This window comes from Bacillus rossius, chromosome 3, assembly GCF_032445375.1.
Source record: "Bacillus rossius redtenbacheri isolate Brsri chromosome 3, Brsri_v3, whole genome shotgun sequence".
NCBI classification, from domain to species: domain Eukaryota; kingdom Metazoa; phylum Arthropoda; class Insecta; order Phasmatodea; family Bacillidae; genus Bacillus; species Bacillus rossius.
In genome coordinates this window covers 51,393,544-51,421,512 of record NC_086332.1, presented here as the reverse complement: position 1 = coordinate 51,421,512, position 27,969 = coordinate 51,393,544, and the positions used below count along the sequence as shown (strand labels likewise).

Genomic DNA, 27,969 nt, shown 5'->3' with positions numbered 1-27,969 from the left:
TACGTTGTAATTTTTTCCGACTTAATTTTTCGATGGAATCATGTGTGTTGTCTAGAATGAAACATTTTACATCAGCTAATATTAGCGTGCTCTTCGCGTGATTATGTATTTATCTTTGTTGTCCAGTCTTGAGGTTTCCCTAAGGCAACCAGGGTGAAAGTAAGTGGTTTTAAGCCAACCTTTCACTCTCTCGTGAGTCAGAGGGCAAATAAAATCCCTCGAAATACAATGGACTCTCTGGACACCAATGAAAACCCATCCAGGAATAATTGAAATGATTGAATAATTGAAATCACGGTAACAACTGTAAATAAATTTCTCTGGTCCAACGGCAGTATGGCCAGCGTTCTAGGTCAGCCTGAAACACTGAAGAATCGATGAGGTTGCGATTAGGACATAATAAGGAGTGAGGTGGCTCAATGTTTAAACAGGCTCTCATTCCACAGGAGTCGGGTTGGAATCTCGGTCCGGACACTTTGATGTCTGTTTTCCATGGTTTCTCAAATCACTCCAGGCAAATGTTTGAGGCGGTTCCTTATAATAGGACAGGCCCGAATCATTTTCACAGTTACCCTGTAGTATCTTTCTGTGTAACGGTCTATAATGACCTCAGTGTCGACAAGAGATTAAGCTGAAGTAAATAAAAATTAAAAATAACAGGTAGCCTATAGGGATGGTTGAATATTGGCATTAATGATGAAATATGTTTCATAGGAGAAACAGGGAAGGAATAAAAACAATATTTGGGAAAATTACCATCTGACCGCACGTATGCATGTGTCTTCTTTTATATCATAAAGGTTTCATTACACATCACGTAACAGAAAATATACCTACTTATTTTACAGTATAGAATGTGTAATCAAAAAGCAAATAGGCGCTACATGATCACTACCAGAAACATGGTTACCTTGCGACAGAGCGTTGTACTTTAACTACTTATTGACTATAATGTTTTGTAAGTTACAATTGCGATTAATTGTCCACGGCTAATAAGTGTTTTTGTTATTAAACACACACTTTGCTGAAAATCACATTTTTTGCAAACAATAGGCAGTACAGAATTTTCTAGAACTAAATAGGCCAATTTTAGGAAGTAATTGGTAGCAAGTTAAAGAAGAAAGGGGAAGAAAAAAAATCCTAAGAATGTATGCAAAACCGAAAATGCACACGCCGGTTGTTTACCACTATCCCTATCACAGTGTGCGGCGAAGAGAGGTGCCCCGTTGAAGCATGGAGTGGTGAACACTCTTAAAAATGTCGATTTCTAACAGCATCGCAGGTGTCGGCTAGACGTTGCTGTCTTCCTGAACGCCGCTATGCCTCTGGACTGCACGTTCCCTCGATGTTGGATCAGTAGTGGGTATGGACTGGTCAGTTGGCGTGCTCGGTCGCTGGACTGCTATCACTGGGGACGTGCGAAGAGTGAGTTCATGCTGCCCCTGTGCCGGACGCTGAAGTGTTGAAGTGACGTCTGCGATGATGCTGTTATACTGTTAACAATTACAGTAAATTTACGTACTTTCCACCTAAAATAAACGAGTTCTTCGTGATTTCAGATAACTTTATTTTTGTATACATTACGTCGTATTTCAACTTCCGAATCCTGTTTTTCTGTTTAATCGGGGTAAACGCACACCAGGAAGGAATAAGTGTGTTTTTGCATGAGTCGTAAAAATATTTGAATGTTTTTTTCTTATATACCAAGGTCGTTTCTGTGGGTTCGTATTAGAAGTTATCGAACTTTCTACCCGTAACTAACGTGCTAACATATTGTTTAATTTATGAAAGATTCCTGGATGATTTTTAACCAGCTTTGTTCTTAAATTTGAGGTTAAAATTTTCAACATTGTAGAAATGAATCCCGTGTGTTTGAATTTGATCACAAATTGCTTCGACGATGCAACAGTTGCATTTCTGCGCATGGCCATAACCTCGAGCATCGTCTGGTATATGTAGGGCTGGTGGTCGGCAAAACCAAATACACTACAAGGAGAATGAGAGCCGCTTTATATCAATAGCATCAAAGCGCGCGGTACAAGTTACAGTAGTCACATATAGTAGCGTGGTTTGAACAACCGCGAAATTCCAATGACCGTGTTACTATAGTGTTAAAATATTAACAGACTGAATTTTTAACAGTTTTTTTTAACACTTTTACTGGCACATTTCTAAATTATATCAATTTTTTTTATCAATCATTCGTATGATTTCAATAACAAAATATTTTCTTAATAATAGTAAAAGTGCTATATATTTTTATATAGGTAGTTTATTTTGTCTTATTTGATTGAAATTACGTATTATTATTGTGCTACAGACTTTTTAAAAGTTAAAATAAGCAATAATAAAAAATATCCAAAAAATTCACTACTTTTAGTGCTTACAACAAATAAGTTATTCCAGGCTTGACAAAGCCATCTTTGACAATGTTTCTTTACCATTTTGTAAAAAAAATGCTTATTACTTTTTTGTGTCTACTTATTTATTGGTGATTTCTTTCTTTTTAAGTGTAGAATCTTTAGTGTTTAAGTTGTATAATATTACAAGTAAAAACATTTCATACGCATCTCTAATCCTGCAGAATTATTATTTCAGAAAAGAAATAAAAAAATTTGAAAAGTTTCGAAAACATTTTTCTGTATAACATGCAAAATAAAATTATAATAACTTTTAATTATCTAAAAATGCATGTAACTGTTTTGCCTTAATGCATGGCTATGCAGGTCACTGGACTCATGACAATGATAGTTAGGCGTGTGGCTCAAAGATGATGAAAGTTGATCTTAAGAAGGGCTTTTTAAAATATTCATCTAAGCATGAACAAGCTTTAAACCTGTGCCACATCTTGGAGTAGCAATGCTGTGGTGTGTCTTCTTTCAATTCCTTCTTTGGGCTGGAAAGAAATGATTACGATTGTGTACATCGATACAGACCTAAGGGAGGCACACTAGTAAAATGGGTAGAAATATATTAGGCATACAATGGTTTTAATACATTTCGTATTTTTTAATTCACAGAAACTTTGTTATATTATTGCGTTTATAGCGTACAGAAATGTGTCTAAAACGTTTGTACTGAATGTTTACATGGAAATGTGCTCATAGTTTACATTGCAGTATAATTACAACATTTTTTATAGTTGTCTTAATTAATTCTGGATTACTGTTAACAGGTAGAACAATGTTTTTAGCGTTATCGATTTAGTCATTCACATAGGCCATAACAGTTGATTTAGGCCTACTATTTTTTTTAATTATTTACCCAAATCTTTACCCCGACATTGGTATTCTATTTATTACACTAGAAATATTCCAATTACTACCGAGCAATAACTTCATACTATATTAATAGTAAAAAAAATATTCAATTCGTAAAAATGCACTGAATTTTTTTTGTAAGTTTAAAATTATTTTTAAATCATCTTTATTAAAACTACATAACTAAAGCAACTATAATTTGCAGAAATTCCACTTGTCACATTTTATAAAGAAGTTTCTAATATACTATTAAATATTTTCAACAAATAACCTCAATCGCTGAACATGTGCTTCTCACGTCAAATAAGGCATTTTCATACCACGCTAGTAGTATAGGAATGGGGCTTCTGGGACTGGCTTCTGGCTGCGGTGCTTGGTGCCGAGCCACATCTCTGACGTCACGTCTATCTGTGACGTCACGGCGGCCATCTTGGACGAGCGTAACTTGACAATATGCGTAACGTGACACTTTTTCGTGCATGCAGCCGGCGTAACGGGACACAGCGTAACGGGACATAACGTAACGGGACAAGTATATCACGGCGGCCATCTTGGATCCGCCATCTTGGATGACGTCATTTTGTTTTCTAGAAAATTCCGGCATTGTGTTGTCCGCCATATTGGATGATGATGTCACCGTTGCAATTTCCGTTACGGCCGCCATCTTTAACTTTTTTATTTATTATCCGATTTTAACGGAAATTTTTTTTTTAAAATTATAAAAAAATTTAAATAATATAAATTTAATAAAATATTTATAAAAAACAAACATTATCGATACGGAGCACGGAGTCCTCGGTTCGAACCCGACGAGGTCAAAAAATTAATAATGGCGACCGATCCTTCCCCCTGTGGTGGCTGCTGACAGACTGCCCCCCCACCACTTTTTTCAAAGCATATATATCGACAGTGAGCATGACGTCATGTCCGCCATCTTGAAATTTGGACGCCATCTTGAAAATCTTTATTTATTATCCGATTTTAATGAAACAAATTCCAAAATTCATCAAAAAATTAATGTATTTGAATTCTGTTTGATTATATCGATGTACGTCCTTGGTTCGATTCCCGGCGAGAGTAAACGATCAATCCTTCCTCCATGAAAGCTACCTAGACTGATCTACCACCAACAATACCAAGGTTTATATCATCAACTGGTATGACATCATGTCCGCCATCTTGTCTTCATCCGCTGGAGTCCACCATCTTGTTTTCGTCTGCTAGAGTGTGCCGATACCATGTAGTATAATTATCTGGTCACCATACTTTTGTCCTCAACTGTTGTCATTGACCTTGGCCTTTGACCTTGACCTTGGCCTTTGACCTTGACCTTGAAATTTGACCTTGACCTTGAAATTTGACCTTGACCTTGAAATTTGACCTTGACCTTGAAATTTGACCTTGACCTTGAAATTTGACCTTGACCTTGAAATTTGACCTTGACATTGAAATTTGACCTTGACCTTGAAATTTGACCTTGACATTGAAATTTGACTTTGTCCTCGAAATTTGACTTTGTCCTTGTTGACCATTATGGATCCGACATTTTATGTTCAGTAGATGCTACCAGGAGCTACCACCTGCTGGAGTAAGCCATCTTGTGTGTGTGTACTCGTATTATAGAGTTCATTTCCATCTGGATAATTTTATTCTAACCCGCTACAGTACAGTAATCAATTACTACTGTGACACACGCCATCTTGAAATTTGGACGCCATCTTGAAAATCCGTAATTTTAATGCTAGAGATTCGGGAAAAAGTTCAAAATTCATGAAATAAATTTGTAATCTATATACTGATTGATTGGATCGACTAAGGTCCTTGGTTCGACCCCTGACCGATACCAATCAACTTTAATTTTAAAAAATACCACAAAAGCGACAGGTTTGAGAAAATAAAAAACACCACAAGTTCTTTTAAAAACTTTTATTACATACATTCTAATCTACTACAAGTACATAATAAACACAGACAAAGTACTAAAGTCTTGTGGATTCCTCGATTCAAACAGTCTTCTTATTGTACGGACAAAGCCTTTTACATGACTTTAAATGTCTATACGATCCGTTCATCACCGCAGCCAGAGACGGACTGAAGTTCATATCACCAGGGTCCCACTTATATATTCTCATTTGCTGGTACAACACACGAGTCAAAACAATAACCATGTTCATTATACTTCTCGGAGCATTTTTTATAATGAAGATGTAAGCTATCAAGACGTGAAATTAGTTTTTTGCACTTATTGCACTGAAATTGTATTCTTTTAACATTATTAGAACAACTGCTTCTTTCATGTCTGCGAGCATTTGAGGTAATAGTAAATGATGCGTCACAGTATTTGCACCGACGCAATGTATGCTTTTCATTAGTGGAAGAATCCATTGCTGACAATGAAACTTCGGATGATGGTGGTATCACATCTGTTGAAATCTCCTCCAATGTTGACGTCGTCGTTGCCAACGGGATCTGCACCTTCTCCATCGTAGCTGTCGTCAAGGTTCCCGTAGACGATGGTACAACCTCCGAGTTCGACGTTAAAGACGGTAAAGATGCCATCGAGGTCTCAAGAACAGCTAATTGACACGTCTTATGCACCAGAATAAACAAACTAGGTGATCCTTACACCGCCGACGTCAGTAACTAACTGAGCGTCCTGCTGTCTAGGACTCGCTTATATACATGCACCGGATGGAATAATAATACGCTAGTCAAATCAAGAACCATTTACAATAATACTAGAGTCAAATCTACAAATTAAAAAAGAGGATCATTTGATCGAAAAAAAATTCGATCTCTCCAATATACGCCAGGCTCCAAGAGCTACAATTCACGTCATCAGATCCATCTAAATTTTGCTCCTATGCTTCAATTGACCATTAGCTGCAAGTGCTCCAACAGATCCATCAGCTCCAACACGTAATGTACGCAATGTACGCACAATACATGCAATTTACATGCAATAAATGTAATGATCACTCAGTACACACAGGAAACGGAACGTACACACAGTACACACAGGAAACGGAACGTACACACAATACACACAGGAAACGAAACGTACACACAGTACACACAGGAAACGAAACGTACACACAGTACACACAGGAAACGGAACGTACACACAGTACACACAGGAAACGAAACGTACACACAGTACACACAGGAAACGAAACGTACACACAGGAAGCGGAACGTACACACAGTACACACAGGAAACGGAACGTACACACAGTACACACAGGAAACGGAACGTACACACAGTACACACAGGAAACGGAACGTACACACAGTACACACAGGAAACGGAACGTACACACAATACACACAGGAAACGAAACGTACACACAGTACACACAGGAAACGAAACGTATACACACAGTACACACAGGAAACGGAACGTACACACAGTACACACAGGAAAAGGAACGTACACACAGTACACACAGGAAACGGAACGTACACACAGTACACACAGGAAACGGATCGTATACACAGTACACACAGGAAACAGAACGTACACACAGGAAACGAAACGTACACACAGTACACACAGAAAACGGAACGTACACACAGTACACACAGAAAACGGAACGTACACACAGGAAACGAAACGTACACACAGTACACACAGGAAAGGAAACGTATACACACATTACACACATTAAACGGAATGATCACACATACATTAGCGGAAACACACAGGCTTAGTTGGAAATCAGAATACAAGAAACAAAAACATTAAATTTTTACTTTCAATATTTAATTACTTCTCAACATTACACAAATACAAGTAAAAGAAACCATTATTGTATGTAGCCAGCTTTCCTCAGTTCTTTGAGTATGAAGGATATTTCTTTGATGCACGAATAGTTTCCTGCACAAAGCGAGTCATGTAGAAGTCTTAGCCGGTCAACCAATATGTTTGGATCTTTCCATGATGTGTAATCAATCTCTTCTACCACCATCTTACTTGCTTGTTTATTATAAATACTGTTAATATCACAATCGTCCCTGCGATCATAATAAGCATTATCAGATTTATTTTTTATAACACGACGTTTCCATCGTTTCGGTCTCAGGACATCGCCACATTCTTCGATCTTGTCAGCTCTAGGTGCTTCATCACAGTCTATGCCTTTGTCAACAGCCTCAGAGTCACTGTAACAATCACTGTAGAAGACATCCTCTTCACCCATATTACCGTATGAATTCGCTATCGATGATGTCGAAGTGTCTTCATCGTCTTCATGCTTCCTTTTTAGGAGTCCATCATTTTTACAAAGAATGGAGGATCTACTGAATATAGGCTTGAATGTATTCTCACTTTTCACGGTGTTGATACTTCCATTAGTTTCAGTCTTCCCGAAGCCATTAGCATCCTTCAATTTATGTTCTTCCTCACAATCGGGTGAGCTAATACCATCACGCTCAGGACAAGGAAAATTATTGACGTAATGCAGATCACTCTTCTTTAGTCTAGTGGATTCATCGGTGTCCTCTATGCCGTAAGTAGTCTTGACTTTACATGTTCTACCATGTCTTTTTAAGCTGTCAATTCTTGTTAACAACCTGCTACAACGATTACAGCTTAACATGTTGCGTAGTGGGTTTCTAGCACAATCATTCTTCTCATGACGTCTAGCATTCCTTCTCATGGCAAAATCCTTGCCACAGTATCTACAGCGGCTTCCTTCCGATTCAGCTGCAGATAACAAACCTCGATCCATGGTAGCTTCTGTGACTAATGTTAGATACAAACTGTCAGTTTTCTCCAATTGGAACCATTTCTTAAATAGAGTTTTTGAAATGTTTCATCAGCGAGAGTTAAGTTATCTAATGCAAAGAAAATTGATGCAAGTAGTTCTGGCTGTCGTCAACAGATGTCGCTACGTGTTGCTTGTAGGTAAATAATATCTATTTCATTAATGTGGGATGCGTAACGCTCACTATCGATCGCAAAGGGAGGTTGGCTTCGATAGTATCCAAGGAGAAAAAAAGTTCGTCCGTGCTTCTCAGATTTCTCACGGTCCACCATCTTGGATTGTGACGTCACGGCGGCCATCTTGGATGGGTGTGACCTTGACCTTTGACCGAAACCTCAGGAATGATCACAAGCACACGGATTTACCATCAAAATATTGATAAGAATAATCAGGAGCACACGGAGAAAAACCATCATAATATTGGCAAGAATAATCAGGAGCACACGGAGAAAACCGACACAAGTTTTCTTTGATATCATAAAAATATAAAAAAAATTAATAAAAAATTAAAAATAAAAACGAAAAAAAAAATCAAACATTCTGGCTTGTACTAGAACTCTATCTTTCGTTTTTATTTTTAATTTTTTATTAATTTTTTTTATATTTTTATGATATCAAAGAAAACTTGTGTCGGTTTTCTCCGTGTGCTCCTGATTATTCTTGCCAATATTATGATGGTTTTTCTCCGTGTGCTCCTGATTATTCTTATCAATATTTTGATGGTAAATCCGTGTGCTTGCGATCTTTCCTGAGGTTTCGGTCAAAGGTCAAGGTCACACCCATCCAAGATGGCCGCCGTGACGTCACAATCCAAGATGGTGGACCGTGAGAAATCTGAGAAGCACGGACGAACTTTTTTTCTCCTTGGATACTATCGAAGCCAACCTCCCTTTGCGATCGATAGTGAGCGTTACGCATCCCACATTAATGAAATAGATATTATTTACCTACAAGCAACACGTAGCGACATCTGTTGACGACAGCCAGAACTACTTGCATCAATTTTCTTTGCATTAGATAACTTAACTCTCGCTGATGAAACATTTCAAAAACTCTATTTAAGAAATGGTTCCAATTGGAGAAAACTGACAGTTTGTATCTAACATTAGTCACAGAAGCTACCATGGATCGAGGTTTGTTATCTGCAGCTGAATCGGAAGGAAGCCGCTGTAGATACTGTGGCAAGGATTTTGCCATGAGAAGGAATGCTAGACGTCATGAGAAGAATGATTGTGCTAGAAACCCACTACGCAACATGTTAAGCTGTAATCGTTGTAGCAGGTTGTTAACAAGAATTGACAGCTTAAAAAGACATGGTAGAACATGTAAAGTCAAGACTACTTACGGCATAGAGGACACCGATGAATCCACTAGACTAAAGAAGAGTGATCTGCATTACGTCAATAATTTTCCTTGTCCTGAGCGTGATGGTATTAGCTCACCCGATTGTGAGGAAGAACATAAATTGAAGGATGCTAATGGCTTCGGGAAGACTGAAACTAATGGAAGTATCAACACCGTGAAAAGTGAGAATACATTCAAGCCTATATTCAGTAGATCCTCCATTCTTTGTAAAAATGATGGACTCCTAAAAAGGAAGCATGAAGACGATGAAGACACTTCGACATCATCGATAGCGAATTCATACGGTAATATGGGTGAAGAGGATGTCTTCTACAGTGATTGTTACAGTGACTCTGAGGCTGTTGACAAAGGCATAGACTGTGATGAAGCACCTAGAGCTGACAAGATCGAAGAATGTGGCGATGTCCTGAGACCGAAACGATGGAAACGTCGTGTTATAAAAAATAAATCTGATAATGCTTATTATGATCGCAGGGACGATTGTGATATTAACAGTATTTATAATAAACAAGCAAGTAAGATGGTGGTAGAAGAGATTGATTACACATCATGGAAAGATCCAAACATATTGGTTGACCGGCTAAGACTTCTACATGACTCGCTTTGTGCAGGAAACTATTCGTGCATCAAAGAAATATCCTTCATACTCAAAGAACTGAGGAAAGCTGGCTACATACAATAATGGTTTCTTTTACTTGTATTTGTGTAATGTTGAGAAGTAATTAAATATTGAAAGTAAAAATTTAATGTTTTTGTTTCTTGTATTCTGATTTCCAACTAAGCCTGTGTGTTTCCGCTAATGTATGTGTGATCATTCCGTTTAATGTGTGTAATGTGTGTATACGTTTCCTTTCCTGTGTGTACTGTGTGTACGTTTCGTTTCCTGTGTGTACGTTCCGTTTTCTGTGTGTACTGTGTGTACGTTCCGTTTTCTGTGTGTACTGTGTGTACGTTTCGTTTCCTGTGTGTACGTTCTGTTTCCTGTGTGTACTGTGTATACGATCCGTTTCCTGTGTGTACTGTGTGTACGTTCCGTTTCCTGTGTGTACTGTGTGTACGTTCCTTTTCCTGTGTGTACTGTGTGTACGTTCCGTTTCCTGTGTGTACTGTGTGTATACGTTTCGTTTCCTGTGTGTACTGTGTGTACGTTTCGTTTCCTGTGTGTATTGTGTGTACGTTTCGTTTCCTGTGTGTACTGTGTGTACGTTCCGTTTCCTGTGTGTACTGTGTGTACGTTCCGTTTCCTGTGTGTATTGTGTGTACGTTCCGTTTCCTGTGTGTACTGTGTGTACGTTCCGTTTCCTGTGTGTACTGTGTGTACGTTCCGCTTCCTGTGTGTACTGTGTGTACGTTTCGTTTCCTGTGTGTACTGTGTGTACGTTTCGTTTCCTGTGTGTACTGTGTGTACGTTCCGTTTCCTGTGTGTACTGTGTGTACGTTTCGTTTCCTGTGTGTACTGTGTGTACGTTTCGTTTCCTGTGTGTATTGTGTGTACGTTCCGTTTCCTGTGTGTACTGTGTGTACGTTCCGTTTCCTGTGTGTACTGAGTGATCATTACATTTATTGCATGTAAATTGCATGTATTGTGCGTACATTGCGTACATTACGTGTTGGAGCTGATGGATCTGTTGGAGCACTTGCAGCTAATGGTCAATTGAAGCATAGGAGCAAAATTTAGATGGATCTGATGACGTGAATTGTAGCTCTTGGAGCCTGGCGTATATTGGAGAGATCGAATTTTTTTTCGATCAAATGATCCTCTTTTTTAATTTGTAGATTTGACTCTAGTATTATTGTAAATGGTTCTTGATTTGACTAGAGTATTATTATTCCATCCGGTGCATGTATATAAGCGAGTCCTAGACAGCAGGACGCTCAGTTAGTTACTGACGTCGGCGGTGTAAGGATCACCTAGTTTGTTTATTCTGGTGCATAAGACGTGTCAATTAGCTGTTCTTGAGACCTCGATGGCATCTTTACCGTCTTTAACGTCGAACTCGGAGGTTGTACCATCGTCTACGGGAACCTTGACGACAGCTACGATGGAGAAGGTGCAGATCCCGTTGGCAACGACGACGTCAACATTGGAGGAGATTTCAACAGATGTGATACCACCATCATCCGAAGTTTCATCGTCAGCAATGGATTCTTCCACTAATGAAAAGCATACATTGCGTCGGTGCAAATACTGTGACGCATCATTTACTATTACCTCAAATGCTCGCAGACATGAAAGAAGCAGTTGTTCTAATAATGTTAAAAGAATACAATTTCAGTGCAATAAGTGCAAAAAACTAATTTCACGTCTTGATAGCTTACATCTTCATTATAAAAAATGCTCCGAGAAGTATAATGAACATGGTTATTGTTTTGACTCGTGTGTTGTACCAGCAAATGAGAATATATAAGTGGGACCCTGGTGATATGAACTTCAGTCCGTCTCTGGCTGCGGTGATGAACGGATCGTATAGACATTTAAAGTCATGTAAAAGGCTTTGTCCGTACAATAAGAAGACTGTTTGAATCGAGGAATCCACAAGACTTTAGTACTTTGTCTGTGTTTATTATGTACTTGTAGTAGATTAGAATGTATGTAATAAAAGTTTTTAAAAGAACTTGTGGTGTTTTTTATTTTCTCAAACCTGTCGCTTTTGTGGTATTTTTTAAAATTAAAGTTGATTGGTATCGGTCAGGGGTCGAACCAAGGACCTTAGTCGATCCAATCAATCAGTATATAGATTACAAATTTATTTCATGAATTTTGAACTTTTTCCCGAATCTCTAGCATTAAAATTACGGATTTTCAAGATGGCGTCCAAATTTCAAGATGGCGTGTGTCACAGTAGTAATTGATTACTGTACTGTAGCGGGTTAGAATAAAATTATCCAGATGGAAATGAACTCTATAATACGAGTACACACACACAAGATGGCTTACTCCAGCAGGTGGTAGCTCCTGGTAGCATCTACTGAACATAAAATGTCGGATCCATAATGGTCAACAAGGACAAAGTCAAATTTCGAGGACAAAGTCAAATTTCAATGTCAAGGTCAAATTTCAAGGTCAAGGTCAAATTTCAATGTCAAGGTCAAATTTCAAGGTCAAGGTCAAATTTCAAGGTCAAGGTCAAATTTCAAGGTCAAGGTCAAATTTCAAGGTCAAGGTCAAAGGCCAAGGTCAAGGTCAAAGGCCAAGGTCAATGACAACAGTTGAGGACAAAAGTATGGTGACCAGATAATTATACTACATGGTATCGGCACACTCTAGCAGACGAAAACAAGATGGTGGACTCCAGCGGATGAAGACAAGATGGCGGACATGATGTCATACCAGTTGATGATATAAACCTTGGTATTGTTGGTGGTAGATCAGTCTAGGTAGCTTTCATGGAGGAAGGATTGATCGTTTACTCTCGCCGGGAATCGAACCAAGGACGTACATCGATATAATCAAACAGAATTCAAATACATTAATTTTTTGATGAATTTTGGAATTTGTTTCATTAAAATCGGATAATAAATAAAGATTTTCAAGATGGCGTCCAAATTTCAAGATGGCGGACATGACGTCATGCTCACTGTCGATATATATGCTTTGAAAAAAGTGGTGGGGGGCAGTCTGTCAGCAGCCACCACAGGGGGAAGGATCGGTCGCCATTATTAATTTTTTGACCTCGTCGGGTTCGAACCGAGGACTCCGTGCTCCGTATCGATAATGTTTGTTTTTTATAAATATTTTATTAAATTTATATTATTTAAATTTTTTTATAATTTTTAAAAAAAAATTTCCGTTAAAATCGGATAATAAATAAAAAAGTTAAAGATGGCGGCCGTAACGGAAATTGCAACGGTGACGTCATCATCCAATATGGCGGACAACACAATGCCGGAATTTTCTAGAAAACAAAATGACGTCATCCAAGATGGCGGATCCAAGATGGCCGCCGTGATATACTTGTCCCGTTACGTTATGTCCCGTTACGCTGTGTCCCGTTACGCCGGCTGCATGCACGAAAAAGTGTCACGTTACGCATATTGTCACGTTACGCTCGTCCAAGATGGCCGCCGTGACGTCACAGATAGACGTGACGTCAGAGATGTGGCTCGGCACCAAGCACCGCAGCCAGAAGCCAGTCCCAGAAGCCCCATTCCTATACTACTCACTCTACATGAGAGCAGCACTGTCAACTTGTCTCGCGAAAAACGAAGAACTGTCCAGTAATCTCTTTTATTGTATTTGGTAAAACATACAGAATGCTGGCATTGAGAGTTCACTGTGCGTTTCTGGAAATGCGATTATAAAACCTTCTTTGATCCTTGTCTTTCGAGTTATCACGCCCGGAAGTTCGTCACAGTTATTTACGCACTTCCTGTATTTGCACTCATCCTGGCATCAAGGACATGAGGAAATTCGTACTGGGATCTGTCGTGGCTCGACCCTGGACCAGCGCGGTGGCGAGCCGGCGAGGCACACGGCCGCCGAGGTCCTCAGAAGCCTCCTGGCCGCCATCGACACGAGAACGTCCGCCCTAGCGTGGGACGTCCTGGCAGCGGAGCAGCACAGGACAACGAGCTGTTGTCTGCAGAAGACGGCTGCCTCTCCGCGCCGCGAAGAAGTGCAAATTTGTTTAACTCAGTCGCGATGCGACATAACCGCGCTGTTGTGAGCTCTGTGGAGCTATTGCAAGGAGTCCACGTCGTCGTCTGATAACGGCTGTATGCAGACCTCGCCTCTTATCTCGGGTTGACCGTGCCAACTACGGAGTAAGTTTGCACCGGAGAGCATAGTGTTACCAACATTGATTTTTAAAGTGCAGTGTGTACTTGCAGCATGTTGGAGAAATTAGTTAACATGAACAGTACGATTACTGTTTGTACGTATATTTTTATTTCCAAAGACCCTCTCCTACTTAAATCTGGACATTTTTGTATAGTTATATGTGAAATTTTTAATACTATACAAATATATACATGCTTACTTACAAAAAAGTAATATCTTAAGCGTAATTGATTTTTTTTAGAAATTAAAGGTTTAGAGAATGAATGTTTTTATTTTATTTTTGAGATTAAAATAGTTATTTTTCATAATTTTTCAATAGTTTTATTAAAATTATCAATACGGGTTTGCACCTCAAGTCAGTAATATGTTTAGTAAATAATATTAAACTTGATTTAATATAAACTTTTTGACTGAAACTTTCCTTATTTTTTTATTTTTAAAGTAACTGATTTTAATTATTTATGCAGACTGCTATTCCGAAACTAGAATAGCCTCTCAGCTTCGAAGGCCTGTTGTGAACCGTGACGCTCTTGATTAGTTCATGTTCGGTACCTCATTAATTTATCATGCATGATATACTTTTTAACTATCTCAAGTTTCATCTAAGACCATCCAGTCAATAATAACTCGACAACAACTTCATTCAATTTTTATGGCTTGTACGCAAGGCAATCCTCTTCCGAAAGCAGATGTAGCCCTCGTCGCTGGAGACCGAGCGTAGTTCTTAAAGCGGAGTGATAGCAACTGAAAAAAAGCATCTTGGATTCAACAGTTTTTAGGCCATAACTATTTTATATTGTTTAATTTTCAAATTTTGGCTTCGTTTAAGCGTAGTATGTAATCTAAAGAAAAGCCTAGTATTAATAATGACTATTTCTGCAAAAATTTATCCCCTGTGAAATCATTGGTGTTTATTATTTAATTAATTGTTTTTTTTTTTTGGAATGACAACTCTAAGAATATTTCAATAGACACTATGTTATAGGCTTTGAAAATCTCAAATAGTGTGGTCCCTGCCTTAACGAAGAAAAATTCAATGTTAAACGAAAACAAAAATTGTTATGGCATAAAACTGTTGATATTAATATGACGTCTTTCGATACCTATCCCTCCCCCTTAGTCTTCTGTCTCCCTTCTGAGAGAAACGCACAGGTGGAGGGTCCGTAACTGGGTCTGCGTGACCAAGAAAACGGTATCGTTGAGTTCGATACGCACCCGCGAGACCGCCATTGTGTGCCCGCATCGTCCGTGTTGTGAGTGTGAGATGTTTAGTGCTTCGTTTTACAGGCGTGCATTGTCATTCCCCTTCTCGCATACACATTCCGTAGTGTCTCCAGTGACACTTCAGTCACTGCTTTGAAAAGGCAGTCTAAAATGTTGTTCAGTCAATTACCTACAACGGCCAGAAAATAAAGAGGTTAATTGAATACAAATCCTGCTATGTGTGGCTTCTGAGGGTACACTGTAAACTATTTTTGTTCATTTTACAAGAAAAATCTTTGGAAACGCAGTTGCCAACTATATCACTTGTTAAATTTCTAGGCAGAGCTTTGTACCATTTAAATACTTTTCTTGTAAAAGTACAAAAAAAATGTTAGTGAAAGGATTAAACGTGCATGTTTGAAATTCAGTAATCACCTTTTCTTAACCAGTCAGAGAAGCTTATTAAGTATTTGAAGAGACCAGGTGAAGTGTTTTCTCTATCTTCTTTTCGGGTATTGACCCTAACCGTTTCTTGGAATACAGCGAAGACCAGGAAGTAATGGAAGTTTCTTTCAATATTAATTCTAGGACTCGAACTTAAGATGGCTCCAGTTTCGTACCTGCCCCATGCATTGCCGCACAAAACTGCTCCACGACTGTTTGTTCCACCTCGGACACGCCGCTCACCCTCGTCGTTCTTCGGGCTGTTCGCCGCGTCGCAGAAGCGAAGCCTTCGTCGGCGAGCGAACAGGCCCGGCTCACAGCTCGCAAGTCCGTAAACGGACTGTCGCGTCAGGCCGACGGGAATGATCGTCCAGGAAGAAGTTTTAAAGCCTTTTGTTCGTATCGCGTGCACGCATTTCGAGTGCTTTCACGACGCTCTTTACGACGCTGCCGTCCGCAGTCGACGGCTGAATTGTCGGCTCCGCCTACATGGCTCCAAGTCATGTAGAGGTTGTCTCAGCTGTTCTACACGAAATATTTCAAAAATATAGTCTTGTGTCACACTGTTATGAATGCCGTGATTTGAAATTCCGTTCTCGGAACCCATGCCCAATATTTGGTTCTCCGAATTTCGACATGGAAAAGATCCATCCATCTCCTTTTCGGGAATGCCCTAACGGAATTAGGAACCTAGGGAGTTAGATGAACGGGCCTGTAGGTCTCCAGTGATATATGCTATGAATGAGGATGGAGAGATGGGCCGACGGGTTGGCTTGGATCACCAGGCACCGCCGTGGGATAGAGATGACAGCGCTGACTGCGCGGGTAAGGTCTTCCCCCCTGAGGGGGTGATAGTGTAAAATGGGAAAAATGATTTTACCAAAGTACAAATCATATCTTAGCTAACCAAACTCAAGTTAAAATATTGAGCTTAAATAGCGAACATACGGTTATGAGTGGGGAAACAGGTCCGGAAGGTTAGCGCAATTAAATAATTGCAGTTTTAGTTATTACTTTATATTTACACTATTATTAAAAAATAACAAAAATTAATTGTCTGTCCACACAGGGAGGGACGGGCAATCCTTGGGTCTCATTGGGTTTCCCTAGAGATAAGCGTTGGCAGCAAATTCCTTTGGTACCATTTTCCGAAATTTTACACATAAGGGATGTAGAAATCATAAGCTTGGGTTTATATATATATATATATATATATAATAATAATACCTTCAACTCTACTGTACTGGTGATAAGAAACTCAGCATGAATTGAAAGTTATGTAGTGTATTTTTCCATTTTCAGTTTCTTTTTCTCTTTATTTTTGATTCAGTCATTAAGAGTAGTTAAAGTAAGTTTATATTTATTAAAAAAAAAATAAAAAAATAAAAAATCCGACTTTAATCAAGTGGAAATTTAAGTGTGGATTTAATACTATCGCTATGAATCATTTAGTAAAAAAAATCAATTAACTGAAGAGCTTGTGCTGCCACATCAGGGTAATCGCTCCGATGCGAGACAGCCGGGCACGGAGAGCAGCGACCTCCGACTCCGGCCCGCACGGTCGCCGACCGGCCATGCTCTTGGTCCGGAACAATCGCGGGCCAGCAGGGCGTGAACTGGGGACGTGACGTCACCACACTCGATCGTTTCCGCTGGGGCGAGAGCTCTCCCCGCCGACACAGTCCGCTTTCCGCGTCACTTCTCGGGGATACACACATCGCTTAGCAGGACAATCACACAGGCTGCGTGCGCCTCCTCAATATTCTTAAAAAAATCCTTAATTGAATAAGGGCCCTTAATATTTCTTTAGTTCAGCTAAGAATCCTTAATAAAGACTGCTAGCGTGCAAGTATCGGATAAATGTAGGTATTATTATAGTGTTCTTTTGTTTCGACTTGGGCAGCAAACAACGCTTTGAGAATTTGCAGTACAATTGACGAATTTCGGTCCACACGATTAGATTTTATGTACAAAAAAGTTTTGAATTTGTTTTTCGTATTTTGTATTTCACCTTTAAACTAAAAATGTCTTTTTTTACTCCTTAACTTTGAACTTAAAAGTAAATGTAATTAGTGATTAAATAAAATGTTAGCGATACACATTTTAGAAACACTATGCTTGGTACATATATGTGTTTTATAGATAATTCTGGACAATAAGGACTCACCTGTAATAAACTGGACTAACCAACGGAATTATTTTTGTGCATTACTTATTCAACATTGTTAATTTCTTGAGGTATTTTGTGATGCATAAAATTGTGTTATATCTATTTTAATTAGTGAAGGCAGTTAAGTAAAGCGGGCTTTGAATACTCCTTAATTTTTGGTTGCACAAGAGTGTACAAACCAGGTCATAACTTAGAACTCAACATGACTTAAACTTTCATAACTTTGATCCTTACAGAATATTCCATGCAGCTTTTCGTGAAAGGATGAGTCGCTCGGGCCCTTTCATACATCCTGGTAATCTTTCAGAGATTTGTAACACTATCATTTCTTAAAAAAACGAAACAATAGCCGCTTGCTTCGCTGTCAGATTATTAACTTAAATGTAATAATATTGAAAATTGCTTAGAAATTGAGTATAAATTTTTTTTAACTCAAACAATTTACTGTCGAAAAAAGTGTTTCTTTTTTTATATACCAGGTTGCTTTAGCGTCGAAAAGATTCAGGTATCCGTTCACGGTTATTTTCTCACAAAAAGCCGCCTTGAGTGTAAAGGTTCCTTTGCTCAAGGATACTTCGGTAAATGACTCGTCGAGTGGATTTAGAACGTTTGCGGAACAGTTACGCACAGACCAGAGGTTTTCCTTCAGCGCGGTAAGCGCGAGCTCTCCTCTTGCGCTACCTTGTCCCCACAATCCCGAACCCTGTTCCACCGCGTGAAATACGAGACGGCTCAAGAAAGTCAACGACAGAACCAGTTTTTTTTCTCCTAACACGTTTCACTTTAAATTGCTTTTCAAAGTCGTCGTTGGCCTTTCGGCAAACGTCTTTGCCGCAAAGTCGTCTCCGAAGACTAATGATGGATATGGATTCTTGGATCCTGCGCATGAAACCAGTGCTGGCTGAAGATTTGCCAATCTAACTGTAAAAAAAACTGATGATGGAACAATACCTTATATGTTTGTTTACAGTTGGCACTTTTATTTGAATTCAAAACCGGCTTGATTATAGAAGTCATACGTTAAAAGCCGGACATGCAAATTTTTGAAATTTATGCCCATAAAAGTGAATTTGCCATGACACGCGTGTTATGAACGGTGGTATTGGCAAGTAAGCCATTCAAAGTTTGGGCCACTGTGTTGGGTTTCCTGTGAAGCTTGCATGGGTGGTACATTTCCATCATTAGTGTGTGCTTGTCTTCTTTGAAATACGCTCCGTGCTTCAAATGCATATGAATTTATTTTCTGCGACACACAACAGAGAAACTGCAATATAGTATGGACACAATTTTTTTCTCATTTACCTACCTATTGCAAACAAAACTTTACTTATGAACCAATTATTTGTCTGTACACTAGTTAAGGAAAATAATATTTTGTTCTAATAATATTTAATTTAAGTCCTATAAATATCTGCTAAAGTAAGAACGAACTTAAATGAGGCAACAACTATTACTAAATACAGTTACTATTTAAAAGTATGACTATCCCGATACATTCTATAATAAGAGGCCTAAATATTACGATGACCTACTACAAATGACCCCTGGGTAAATTAATTGCTTGAACTTCGAGAGATGGGTTATGGTTTTGTTCTCTAGAATTGCGCGAGGTCTGTGAGTATGGACCTCGACCTTAAGACATTGATAAAACTAAGACAGCTATTGAGAGCGGCCAGCTGGTGGGGAAAAATTTCTCATTACTATGCCTGCCAACGTAAGCTGCGACGACAAAAACGCGTGTGTTGTCCATGAAGTGGGAACTGTTTCACCGACTTACTAAAATTAAGGTAAAGAAATTGGGCATGTACTAGTCGGGGCTAATTATGCGGGGTTTTCGTGAAAACGTCTCTCTTTGGCTAATGAAATGGAAAATATATTTTTAATGCTCAGCTTTCTTGAATCAGTACCAACGACACTATTCCAAAATTCCGATTGGGTGTACGGTTTGTTTCTACCTGCTCTTCGCTCATTTTGCTTGCACTTCCTTTTCACATTTTACTTTAATGCGTCACCGTTTATCAAAATTTGATAGTACATAGCTCTGAACACTATTTAGTTAATTGTAACCAAACTTCAGCATCAGTATCAAAAAAAAAAGCGAACAGATCATTCTAGACCATAGTTTATGGCAGTTCCATATGCTCCTGAAGCAAACGAAGGGTTTCTTTGCTGTAGAAACTGGACACCGAATGCCCACTTCCGAGTTATGTGTTCTGTTTCAAGCTGTTAAACAGGCGTTTGAAAAAACCAAGAGTTTTTTGGTGTAGACTTAAGTTTTAGAGGTTTTTTTTTTACACTGCAAGCTGATTCTTGTGAGTTCCTGTTCAGAGTAAGGACTATTATAGCTTAGGAAGATCCCTGTATAGTTTATAATCAGTGTTATTATGCCCAGTTGCACCGTTCTAGATTCACAATCCAATGATCTTAACCCAAGAATGATCATTTCATTATTCTTCTAAACTTTGCCAAAACATACTGGGACTATACTAGCTTCGCTTGCATGAACTCAAGTTATATATTTTCAACAGGCAGCAACAGTGGCAAATAAAAGTTAGATGTATGTCTGTTTGTGGGTTGGAACGATATGAAGTCGCTACAATCGATTGCGATACGGTGAGTAAAGATTAATGGGGTAGCCACAAGACAGCAGTTCACGAGGTCGCTGCCTCATCTCTGTCGATTTTTAATAACGACTAAAAACACATACGGGTATTTAAATGTTATTACAAAACGGTGCAATCCATTATATATCACTTATGATTACAATTATAACCTGCAATAAGTCGGAATGAATTCCGAACATGTCAGCTCGCGCTGGGTCGATTTGAGATCACTTACATGGACCACTTGGACTGGCGGTTACCAGTTACCAGTGATCTCCACTCAGCGCTCAAACCGCGGCGGTGCAACAGAAAATGTGGTCGAACTGTGATCATGAAAGGAGGTCATGCTTGAACTCTAATGGTGCAACTGGCCATTAGTTGGAAACATTGAACAGTGCGCTGCTAGTTTCTGTGTGCGCGGAAGTTATCTCGTGCTCGGGGCGCGGCGCTGACGGAGGACCTCGTCGTTGCAGGGACTGGTGGCGGGCGCGCTGCTGCTCGCGAGTGTCGGCAGCAGCCTGCAGGTGCCGCCCAGCTCGTCCGAGAAGATCTGGGAGGAGCTGACCAACGTCAAGATCATGATGTCCACCATATCGGGTGCGTGTCCGGGTGGTCCGCTACCCTCATCATACCCAAGTGCGACACCGCACGGGGTGATAGCCGCTTCTAAGCACGAATTTACTTATTTATTTTTATTTTTTCGGAGGTAACATTTTAATTTTTTAAATTCTTAAAGTCATGTATTGAATCGGTATTTCTTTGAAAGTCTTACTACAGGTTATTATTTGATACCACGAATTTGTAAATATTTAACTGCCTTTCAGCCACCCTTGACTCATCTCCACGCTCTCTCGAGCATCTGATCACTGGGGTCTTGAACAATGAGGATTTATTTGGACCGACTCTTGTAATCTTGCACGGCTCTCACTTTGGCTCACGCGACTTGCTTGGATGACTGGCGAAACCAGCGGATGTAAACAATGACAAAGGCGCACATGAATAATTCAACCCAGCACGTATTTTAATATAACTAGTTACGAAATATTGAACACCTGTTGCACTGAAACTAGATGTACAAACTGCTGAGAGATTTTGTAGCCACAATAGTTTTCCGTGAAATATTTTTTTGACATTTCCCAAGAAAACCTGTTGCGCAATGTTGAAACTCAAATGGTTATTCCACTCAGTTTGCGTGCGCAGACTGTTTCACCATTGGTTAATTACTGGAAAAGCTTAAAGGACTCTTGATAGGATGAAAATCCTTATGCTGTTACACGCCCTATTTTAGTTTTAGAACAATTTGTTTACGAATATTTCGTTCATTCCCATGCATTGTGGACGCTGTGTGTGTTCGTCTGTATGCATTAATGAATGGATTATGATTTAACGTCTCTTCGACGTTGAGGTCATAGAGATGGATGAGGGGTGAAGTAAAACAGCAATGGAATTACTTTTTGAGGGCGGGTGTTACCCCGAGAAAACCTCTCGAGCTCACGGCAACTTTTATTACGTTTCCCATCTGTGGAAAATCCGTGTTTGACTTCGTCTGAAATCAAACCAGGATTGCCTTGTGGGAGGTGGGTGATCCGACTATTCGACCAGTGGCGAAGCCAGAAAATGATCGATTAAAAACTGTATACCATGCTATTTTCAAGCAATCATTTCATGTTAGCGATTAAATATGAATTAAACCTAAAAGTTCTTAAAAACCATTAAATGAACAGTTACGGCTTGGCAAATCATTTTTTTTAAGCTAGCGCAGTTATCTGAAGAATTTATTTAAAATCTTCAGTGAAAAAAAAAAAACGAAATGATAGAAGCTGAATAATTGAGGAAAATATTAGGTACCTCAAGGCTCGGTCTCTCACGCCATGTTGAATTTTTCATTTTCCTGTCATTACTATTACTTAAGAGCTGTTTTTGTCATTTTAATATGACACCTTCCTTGCATCCGTTGTTCTAAGGCTAATATTTTCAACATATATTCGTTATGTTTAATATAATGTCTGTAAAAATAATTTATACAGTGATGCCAATTACGATCATTTTATATTAGGTACACTTAAATAAATGTACACTGTTAAAAATTACAGTAAATTTACGGACTCTTCAAAGAAGGATTCACCTCCAATAAACGAATAGTGCTTCGTAATTTCAGATAACTTGATCTTCGTAGAAACTACACCTGCCTATTTCGACTTCTGAATTAGGTTTTTCGATATGGACAGGGTAAATGCACACGTGGAATAAACGAGTGTTTTTTTTTTCGCGAGTTCCAACCAGTTTTTTGATGGTTTCTCTTTTCAATGCAAATATTATTGAAGTAGATCCATATTAACGGTAAGTGAACTTTGTATCCGTAAATTTTGGAAGATATAAGATGAATTTGCAAAGATCCGTGGATAGTTAGTGACCAGTGTTAAGTAGTTGAGGGAGTAATGCGAGACGGAGCGGCGCGTGCGCGCAGAGGAGCTGCAGAAGTTCAACACGCTGTACCTGAACAAGCTGGAGTACCGCATGGTGTCCACGGCCACGGTGCTCGCGAGCCTCGACAGCAACGTGCGCAACCTGCAGGAGCGCGCGCACGTGTGGGACACCTTCCAGCTGCACGTGGCCGCCTGGAACGACCAGATCAGCTCCCTCGACAGCAAGATCGACATCCTCAGCAGGTGAGACGCCCTGCCCGGGCGGACTTCAGATTAACCAACGGTTTTCCGTAGTTTCAGAAAACTGAATCTTCGTAGAAACTACACCGTATTTCAATTCCGAATTCTTTTTTTTTTTCTGTATAAACAGCGTAAACGCATACGGAATGAGTAGGTACCGGAAAAATTCGCGGGTTCAATGACTTCTAGGTTGAACTCCATAGTTCTACGTACACTCGGTCAAATGCCACTCACTCATTGGCTGCTGTCTTGTGAGGCGTCCCAACGTAGCAGCCTGTGATTCGATAAAGCTTTGGTTGGGTGTTTCTCATTGGCCCAGTGTCATCCAGGTGAGTTGTGAGCCAATAGCAGAGGCATCACTGAGGTATAACTATTTGTATTTTAGCCTGTCGCGAAATGAATTCGCGAATTTTCCCGGTCTCTAGGAATGAGTCTTCAACAGTTTTTGAATGTGTTTTCTTATATACCAAGATTTATTTTGTGGGTGCACATTCAAAGTAAGTGAACTTTGTACCCGTGAATTGACGAAGATCCATGGATATTTTTAACCAGGGTTCTTCGTACATTTAAGGTGAGAATTTTTCACAGTGTACACTGTCAGAGATTACAGTAAATTTACGTACTTTCCAACTAAAAATTCAACTCACATAAATGAACAGTTCTTTAAAAATTTCAAATAACTTTATCTTCGTAGAAACCACATCGCATTTTTACTTCCAAGTTGTATGTTTCGTTCTTAACAAAGGTAAACACACACGTGGACAAAATAAGAGTGTTTTTACTGTAGCCTTAACTAGTACTTTGATGTTTTGTTAATACACCAAGAATATTATTTTGGATTCATGTCCAAAGTAAGTTACCTCAGTTGTCCGTAAATTTACGAAGACGGCTGGAAATTTACGAAGATCGCTCGATAATTTGTAACCAGTTTCTTCGTAAATTAGAGGTGAACATTTTAAATGCGTACAAATTACAGTCAATTCACGGACTTTACAATGAATATTTTACCTCAAATAAACAAACAGTTCTTCGTACATTCAGATAACTGGATATTCGTAGAAACTACGCCACGTTCCGACTTTCGAGCTGTGTGTTTCGTTGTAAACAAGGTAAACACACACACGGAAACAAAATAAGAAATTGAACGCTCATTAGACTGCAATAAGGTATGCCCGCTCTAGTGATTGTTTTCTTGTAATTGGCGGCTGTTTGCAAGGGAAGCCTTGACATGTTTGGCCGGGTAGGTCAGGACGTATTTGCTTCCGCACTGGATGGCTGGGTTCGTGTCCCGACAGTAGAAAGTAACTGAAGGAAACTCAACCAATATGAAACACAGACGATGCTAGAGTGTTTTAGCACACAACTGTCTCGAAATCTTTTCGCGAAAATACATGCCCCAATAATACGCTCAGCGCTCCGATGACATCACACATACCAATATATTATTTCTTGAGGTTATTGGAAAATGTTAAGAAATACAGTTTCTAAAATGTGGTGTTTGTAATAACCAAGGTGAAAGTAACTGTGTTTCTGTGTTCGGAAGAAGTCAGAAAGTGCAAAGTAAATTTCTCATACGTGTTTCAAACATTACAATTTTTTTTTACAACAATCGTGTCTCATTTTTGGCACCCAAACATTTCCACCTGTTTTCTGTTGGTTACCAACTGTTTCCAGTAACCCCACGATTTTTGATACAGTAAATTTGGACCCAGAGAAAAATAATTTGCTTGAGATAAAAAGAAAGTTATTCTTCATATAGTCAGAGTAACATGAATCATGATTAAATGACATTAGTTAAAATAATGCGGCTGAATCTCGAAAGTAAAGTTGGTTTGTGTTGTTTGCCCGAGTGTACAGGAGAATGTGCAGTCTATCCTGAAGGCCATCGAAACCGCGAATGAAAAAATTCGCGGTTTCGATGGCCTTCAGGATAGACTGCACATTCTCCTGTACACTCGGGCAAACAACGCAGGTTCATTGGCTGCCGACTTGTAAGTCGTCTCAGCTGGTTCGTCTGTGATTCGATACTTCTTTGGTTGAGAGGGTTTAATAACTGGTTGAGGTTTGTGTACGGAATTTTATTGTCTAATTCACTTTAAGCTTTACTGGTAATCTGCTTGGCAATATGTATGCAATTCTGAAAGAAAAAAAACACTTTTTGCGTAGGTTTTATTTTTACAGCATCGCGAATACAATTTAGTGCAGCGTTGAAGTCACTGTCGTCCCTAGGCGTATTTTTTAATGTCCAGTTACACCATTAAGAGTTCAAGCGTGATCTCCTCTTATGATGATGGTTAGACCAAATGTTCTGTTGCACCGTTGTGTTTTGAGCGCTGAACGAAGGTAATTAAGAACATAGAGATGACCGACAGTCCTGGCGATTCATGACAATGATCTCGGATCGACACTACGCGAGCCGGCGTGTCCAGAAACTGTTCGAATTTATCGTAGGTTCTTGTTGGAATAATGCATCTAACAATTTTTCGACACTGGAGCCGCCTGTTGCCTCAGATTGAAAACGTATGATATTGTTTCCATGCAAGCGAGGATCATGTGTTGGCGCAACGTTTAGAGGAACGAGTCGACGATCACGAAGAGCAGAACGGTGCAACTGGCCATAAGACGGCGCACGTGCTGCAGATGCGGACGAGAGTGGCTGGGACGGAAGAGCGACCCCCGGGGGAGAGAGTCGCTCACTTGGACGCTGCCCCGGTCAGCTCGAGTGCCTCTGGAAATAACCCCCGCCGGCTCGCGCTCCGGCTCCCGGCTCGCGAACACCCGCTCGCCTGGTCCTAACTCCGGTCCACTGGGCCACGCGGCATCGTCGCAGAAGCTAACTGGCACGTCGGATCCGCGCACCGTTACAAGTGTTTGTGTTACTCACGGACGTATCAACGAATAATTCACCTCAAATAAGCGAGGCTTTCTTCGTCCAGTGGAAAGCAAGCTGAAACGGAATACCTACCCTGGAGAATCATCAGGCCATCAACTCGCTTAGATCGCCGGCGCGGTGGTTTCTGGGTTCTCGTCCTAGGCATGTGATGGTTTTAAATGCAACACGGGTTTTAGCCTCTGAACAGCATCCATATTAGCCTGCATGCGTAAATGCGGGGAAATTTTTAATGCTGGCACAACAATTTAAAAATACAATATAAATGGCCTATTCTAAAAAATGAGAATTTTTTAAAAGTAATAATAAATCCCCCTCCGAATCCAGAAATATTTATGTGTATAAAACTACTATTTATTACTTAAATAAGGATTGCAAGCTTTCGCGGCCATTGTCTGAAGTTACTTGACCGGCTAGACCCCACAAACCAAGCAACCTTTGTTAATGACTGACTAAACATGTTCTGAAGGCCGGCTTGTTTTAAATTAATTTCATGATTGTTATAAGTGTACCCCTATCAGAGAATCACCTCAGAATGATCTAGCCTATTACACTCCAATAACGTCTTGGTCATCTCTCCATCACAGAAAAATATAAGGTAAATGGGTTCAGGAACGTGCATGATCGAGGTAATGAGGTATTCATTAGACAGCTTACAACGTAAACACATGATATAAAGGAGGGACGGCTCAATACGGAGTCAGAATAGCTTCAGGTAATGTACAATCCTTGCACCGGAGGACCTGGGAACAGATAAGCCACTTGGAAAATAATCTGGATTCGGCTTGCCCGAGGCTTGACTGTGAACCACGGGCTGCGGACGCGGGTAACTCTTGGTCATGATTTTCAGACTAAATGCAATATTCGATTTTTGGCCCCAGAAGCCGACGGAAAACGACGCGCCAAAGAGTTTGGTTGTTAGCAGAACTCTCTAGCAAGCACAGTTTGGCCGGTATCAACAAAGTAAAAAAAAAAAAAGTTTTTTTTTTTTGACCAAGAGTCTCTCCTAATACACATATTGGAAATCAACTTGGTATTTATTGTTCACAGGAACGGAGCGCATAGCTTGATGTCCTGCGAAAAGTCACGAACCACTTAGTTTTGTTAAAAAAAAAAAAAACGCTGTTGGGCCAAAAACACGTTTCGCCTCGTAACTTCTGATTGAATCAGAACTTTGGAGTTTTCTTGTCGCATTTAATAGTTCCGTGCTAGCGGCATCTCGCAGAAGTAGAAAGTTTGGCCGCGAACGCCCCGCAGTAAACAGCAGCAGATGGGCGAAGCAGCAGATGGCCGCGGCGAGCCAGGGGACGGCCTTGAGCTCTCGCGGGTGGCGACTGGCGACGGCCGCGAGTTGGCGAGCCGTGTTTACGGACACGGGGCCAGCTGGGAGGCATCACAGACACTGTCCCAGCGCGTCGCGGCGTGCTGGCGCGGGGGAACCCCCGGGTGCAGCCAGCACCCAGTGCGAAGGCTCGCAGCTGTGCTTCTGCAGCCCAGCGTGGACACACGGGAACCACAGTCGGCTTACACCCTAAATGTCTTGCACGGTTCATTAATTATTCCTGAAGCCCTTAGAATATCCGGACTGATATCTTGGAGTTGTTAAGAATGATGACGTTTTCTTCCTGTTTTTTTTGTGATAACCAAAGCGGAAGAAACGGCTTATTTGTCCTGAAGAAGACAGGAAGTGCAAAGCATATTTCTTATGAATATTTCAGAAAACATTTTTTTTTTCAAAATCAATTGTTTGTCATTGTTAACAGCAAAGAGCCCGTCTCTATTTGTGTTAGCGAACAACATTTTCCAAAAACCCCACGATATA

General features: G+C 39.9%; 1 protein-coding gene across 1 annotated transcript in view; it reads left to right on the top strand.

The window, feature by feature from the left end:
• Positions 1-27,969, top strand: part of LOC134530685 (angiopoietin-4-like) — a 130,384-nt gene that overhangs the window by 28,744 nt on the left and 73,671 nt on the right. The window contains exons 2-3 of the mRNA XM_063365750.1: positions 21,065-21,188; positions 23,059-23,260. Of these exons, the coding sequence (XP_063221820.1) occupies positions 21,065-21,188; positions 23,059-23,260 (326 nt within the window). The remainder of the gene's footprint in view (positions 1-21,064; positions 21,189-23,058; positions 23,261-27,969) is intronic.